The sequence below is a fragment of the Ceratina calcarata genome, unplaced genomic scaffold, assembly GCF_001652005.2.
Source record: "Ceratina calcarata isolate Rehan_Ccalc_2016 unplaced genomic scaffold, ASM165200v1 scaffold97.2, whole genome shotgun sequence".
NCBI classification, from domain to species: Eukaryota; Metazoa; Arthropoda; class Insecta; order Hymenoptera; family Apidae; genus Ceratina; species Ceratina calcarata.
In genome coordinates, this window is record NW_017181113.1 from 24,639 (window position 1) to 30,456 (window position 5,818).

Below are 5,818 nucleotides of genomic sequence, written 5' to 3' on the forward strand. Positions count from 1 at the left end.
ATTAACAGTAAAAATTAGATTCAGTTGCCTTATTTGTACTAATGCATTTAAACGATTATAACTAAAAATGTGTATCCTAAAACGAGAAACTGATAAAACTATTTTATTTCAAATAATAGACATTGTTGTTATTAACGGTGATTAATTTATTCCATTAAAGATTTGCGGAATGTGCATAATAAATTTTGTGAAAGATGAATCGCCTATTTTCTTCATTTTCCAATTACAAAAGTTATCCTGTCTCTCAATATTACTAAGTAAACAAAATCTGTATAAATATTATTGACGAATGCAGCGACTTGTTATTGCAATTTCTGTTTCTTCTGCAAGTAAACGTTTGCACAACTTATTCTTATCTTATCTAATTCCAATAAAATGACATTTGACCTGCAAGACCCCCGCGAATTGCGAGATATTTCCATTCGTTTAAATCTAATTTAATTCGTAAACATGCGTACGTATGGCTGTAGAGAAGTAATCAGAACCTATATCGAGTGTTGGGATTACTTCAGGGTCGCACATCGCACACTTGTTGCTCAGGCGATCGTAGAAGCCGGTTATGCACAGCAGTACCGATTGATACATTTAATTTGTAATTTACTTCGATTTTCAAAGTACTATTAAGAAGAAACCATGTCGGGTGGAAATTTAGGTGAGTTACATTTACGATTTTTATTAAAATGATGATAATCGAGAGAAAGAAATATTACAGACAACGTGGTCGAAGAGTAAACTGTCTTTTCAATGTTAATTACGATGTATTTCTTACGACTTTCAATGCCACGTGTCTAACAGATATTATTTGTTGCTTTAATAACTATATCTTTTTGTAACATTCGCAGCACTTTTAAGTGTATCCGATAAGACGGATTTATTGCCATTTGCCAGAAAGTTACACGAGTTAGGTTTGATTTTAATTGCGTCTGGTGGTACGGCGAAGTCCTTGAGAGACTCTGGTCTTCCAGTGAAAGATGTTTCTGATATCACCGGTGCACCTGAAATGCTCAACGGAAGAGTCAAGACTCTTCATCCTGCAGTTCATGCTGGTAACGAAATTAATATATGCTTCTAATGTTACGTAAACATTTAAATTCGCTTAACAAAAGATTTTCCTCTTCTGTAGGTATACTAGCTAGACTAACAAAGTCCGACAAGGAAGATCTCCTTAAACAGAATTACGAGCTTATCCGAGTGGTCGTCTGTAATTTATATCCATTTGTTAATACCGTTGCAAAACCTGATGTAACGATCGAAGATGCAGTGGAAAACGTAGATATCGGAGGAGTGACTTTGCTAAGAGCAGCGGCCAAGAATCACAACAGGGTAACAGTTATTTGTGACCCTAAAGATTATGAGAAAGTTTGGAAAGAAATGGAATCATCTGCGAATAAAGATACTTCCTTGGACACGAGGTATACCTCTTATCAGAGAAATTAGTTCTGTCGCTTCCTCGTTCATATAATTTGTTTCATTTATTTTTTTTAATTTTTAGACAAGTATTAGCACTTAAAGCATTTACCCATACAGCAGAATATGACAATGCTATTTCAGATTATTTCCGTAAGCAATACAGTGCTGGTGTCTCTCAATTGACACTGAGATATGGAATGAACCCGCATCAGAAACCGGCACAGATTGTCACTACTTTGGACAAGTTGCCATTAACCGTAGTGAATGGTTCCCCAGGATTTATCAATCTATGCGATGCTTTGAATGGTTATCAACTAGTAAAGGAATTGAAAGCAGCTCTGGGTCTACCAGCTGCAACATCTTTTAAGCACGTTAGCCCAGCTGGAGCAGCAGTCGGTGTGCCACTGGACGCAGTGCAAGCGAAATTATGTCAAGTCGATGATTTAGTTAATCAGCTTACACCGCTTGCTACCGCTTACGCTCGCGCGCGGGGAGCAGATAGAATGTCAAGCTTCGGGGATTTTATAGCATTGTCCGATCCATGCGACGAAGTTACTGCCAAGATTATATCCAGGTAATGGTCTTACATACCATGAAGATAAAAAATATTCAATCGTATCTATTTATACAAAATTTTAGGGAAGTGTCTGATGGCATTATCGCACCTGGTTATTCGGAGGGCGCGTTGAAACTTTTAAAGAAGAAGAAGAACGGCGGGTACTGCATTCTCCAAATTGATCCGAATTATGCGCCGTCTCCTACGGAGCACAGAGTTTTATTCGGTTTAACCCTGGAGCAGAAAAGGAACGATGCAGTCATCGATAAAAGCACATTTGCTAACGTGGTGACCAAAAATTCGACCAGCATTCCTGATTCCGCTATAAGGGATTTGATTGTAGCTACGATTGCTTTGAAGTATACGCAAAGTAATTCGGTGTGCTACGCGAAGGACGGACAAGTAATTGGAATTGGTGCGGGCCAGCAATCGCGAATTCATTGCACGAGACTGGCTGGCGATAAAGCCGACAATTGGTACATTCTTTTACAGAATATTTGTTTATGCTATTGAATCGTGATACATACACAGTTTGTTGTCAGTGTGATGATCAGCTTTTCAAGTTTGCTATTGAATGTTACAGGTGGCTTCGACAACATCCTAAAGTTACCGATATGAAGTTCAAGAAGAGCACGAAACGGGCAGAAATATCGAATGCTATTGACAACTATGTGAACGGATCAATTGGGAAAGATATGGATGAAGCTACTTGGGCAGCGATGTACGAACAGGTTCCGCAGAAACTTTTGGAAAACGATAGGGTAGAATGGATAAAAAAACTGGATAATGTAGCCTTAAGCAGTGATGCTTTCTTCCCATTTAGAGACAACGTGGATAGAGCTCGATTGGTACGTAACTATAAAATACTTCGTTCGTCATGAAATTATTTAATTCGATTTGATTACAGAGTGGTGTTAAATACATTGCGAGTCCATCTGGTTCAGTCAATGACGAAGGAGTAATACAAGCTTGCGACGAACACAAAATTACAATGGTTCACACCAATCTGCGATTGTTCCATCATTAAATGAAACTGTAAAAGTTAATTGCAGTTATAATGTTATACATAATGTATGGCATGATGTCACAAACAAGGAAACAGTCAATCATTGACAAAAGTCAATCAAAGTTCAATCATTTTAGCAAATAAAACAAGTATGTTTGGAATAATGAGATTGTTTATATAAAGTTATCGATGTACGTTCAATATAAGAAAATAAATAAAAGGTTCTGTATACGTATGCACTGTTTATCTTATCTTTTTTTACAATTCGTTGCAATCCATCGGCAATACTTTTGTGTTATTATCAAAACTGAATTACAGAATAGGAAAAGGTATAATATAAAAATTGTAATCCATAATATGAAGCAAGTGACTCTACGACCGCATTGCACGCGGTTACGAGAAGAATTTGATGAAAAAGAGCTGAGTTAATAGACTAGATGGTAGGGAGGAAAATTAAATGAAACGCATTGTTTCTTTTTCATTTACTCTCGATGCGCGCTTGGTCGACTTTGAATTGCGTGCTAGGCATCGTAATTATACCGACTCGATTCCGAATCTGTAACAAAATCAAAATGAACAAATATTTGAAAGTACTGTACAAAAATAAGATCTATTAATAAAATCAATATGTATATGAATAAAGCAGCGAATTTCAAAAGAATCTATAAAGAGAAAGCTCGCGGAAGTGTAAGTAATGTATCCCAGAAATGTTTAATAAATAATGAAGTAAACGCGTATTTGTCAGTTGGAATTAACAGCGAAAGTCGAAAGTGAATACTGTAAGAACAGAAATTGTAACATTTACATTAAACAGTAAATGCATAGTAAGTACATAAGCGTCTAGGCCTGTAACAGTTATGTTATGAGAGTATAAGGGTTTGTATAATATCCCGTGAAGCGATATGCAGAACGCACCGGACTTATACGACGCACGATGGACAAATGTAGACAAATGGTCAAATACGTTACCGATAACCGATTGACAATGAGCGAAGGGAGTAGATAGGAATTGCGCTCTCGGTTATCGTGACAGTGCGTGGGCAGTTCGGGTGATATAGATAGAGCCGAAAGCTTACTTGCTTTCGCGGTTTAGTTATGTATTATAGAAACTATATAAGCAATCTTAAATGTATTTCCTGTGATCACGGGAAAGTAAGCACAACTTCATCCCATTCCTTGAAGAACAAACACCGAGTGGAGCGAAATTAATCGTCCTTGATCTCCGTTGATCGACGAACAATAAAAAGCTGATTTCTCAATTCAGACGAACCACGTCGATGCTCCATCAAGGAGAGAGTGAAAAAAGGAGTTTATTATTATTCATTGAAAAATCCGACGAAGGTATTAATCGTCTGTCACCCTCGGTTCTCCCAAATACTCGCCGAACGTTCCTTGATCGATGCTACAATAAATCAAAGCTCACCGATAACTCGCGCCTCCATTCGGTTGCGTTCCCAATCGTTCAGCGGGTCGATCCGCCACCACGGCACACCACGTCGCCGTCGTTTCCATTCACCCGGACTGACGTCACTCGAAACCCGTCGAGGTCCCGGATAAAACGTGAGCACCGACCGTTAGCCGGTAGCATCTGCAGAACCCGATCCTCCGGATAGAATCTGGTTGCGTCACGCGCCGATACAAGCGAACGGGCACACGGACTAGGGATCATCGAAGTCCTGTCCGGCAGTCCTTGACGCAGGCCTCGATCTCGGCGAAAGATGAGCAAAACTCGAGATCCGTGAGAGGAACGTGTGTGTGCTCACTTCCTCGAAGGAACGGTATTCCGAGATCGATCTTCCAGCGTTCCTAACGAATTTCCACGGTTCATCTCAGTTTTGGATAACTGAAATCAACGGTGAACCATATAAATTACTGTACAAAGCCGTTTACGTATAATTTTACAGCGTAAAATCGAAGCACTTAAATGTTCGCACAATTCGGGAATCTTTTACAGCGCGTAACAATATAAATGTGTAATCTTGTGCTTGTGTTGGGAAAGAATCTGATGCTGCAGGTGGTCAAGGAAGTTAATCGAGGTGTTCAATCAAATTGAACGCTGAAAGAAGCTGATGGAGTTTCTATTATACTTTTGTTCGATGTGATTGTCCATTCAGGATGATTCATTCGAATCGAGCATGTGTAGACATGCATCTTGTCACCCGTTACCGAGGCATCCCGAGGTGATTCGCACTTTCGGCTTTGTTATAACCAGGCCTTTTGTACGGACACGTTTTCTCTTAATTTTTGATTCCGTTCTTTCAGAAAGATAATTTCATCGTTAAACCTTTTGACACTCTTTTGTCACTTCACCTGCTATCCAATAGTACATTTCATTTTTCACAGGTGATAACGACTGAGTTTTCTAAACTAACAAACATATAATTTATTTTCTAAAATAAAAAGCTTCGACTATTTTTGCGGACATACAACAACGTGAATTCTCTCGCTGTCGAGGAAGCCTGTTAGGGTATATGGGTCATCTTTGATCGATCGTGTTTCCGTGCAGTCCGATGGATCGTCGTTGAACCTGTCGAAGCCTCGCTTCACCTTTCTTCCTTTTTGGCGTGAAACGCTCCTTTGACTGACAGTATCTGTACAAGTGGAATGAGTTAAGAACTTTTACTTTAACATCCTGATGGAACTAGAATTGAAATCGAATGGCTATGATGCGCAGGATGTTCTGCTTTAACGGGTAATACTAGCATGAATATCATTTATTCTCTAAGACGTTCTCAGACAATGCTTAATAACAGATTTTACAGTCATTTAATAGAAACACATAGAAGTTTCTAATGCCTTTTCAATGAATGATGCTTTGTTTAATATTACATTGTATAATAGAGTTT

General features: G+C 38.7%; 1 protein-coding gene across 1 annotated transcript; it reads left to right on the forward strand.

The window, feature by feature from the left end:
* Nucleotides 1-449: 449 nt before the first annotated feature.
* Nucleotides 450-3,207, forward strand: LOC108631840 (bifunctional purine biosynthesis protein PURH). Its single transcript, XM_018036008.2, has 7 exons — nucleotides 450-652; nucleotides 843-1,046; nucleotides 1,124-1,412; nucleotides 1,493-1,984; nucleotides 2,050-2,442; nucleotides 2,550-2,814; nucleotides 2,874-3,207. The coding sequence occupies exons 1-7, from the start codon at nucleotides 634-636 to the stop codon at nucleotides 2,991-2,993; spliced, it is 1,782 nt and encodes a 593-aa protein (XP_017891497.1). The 5' UTR covers nucleotides 450-633; the 3' UTR covers nucleotides 2,994-3,207.
* Nucleotides 3,208-5,818: the final 2,611 nt, after the last annotated feature.

Bases quoted from the DNA above. Each gene is read 5' to 3' on its own strand.
- LOC108631840 (XM_018036008.2), top strand. The intron at 1,047-1,123 runs GTAACGAAATTA...CCTCTTCTGTAG, and splicing joins TCATCCTGCAGTTCATGCTG to GTATACTAGCTAGACTAACA. The intron at 2,443-2,549 runs GTACATTCTTTT...TGAATGTTACAG, and splicing joins GGCGATAAAGCCGACAATTG to GTGGCTTCGACAACATCCTA.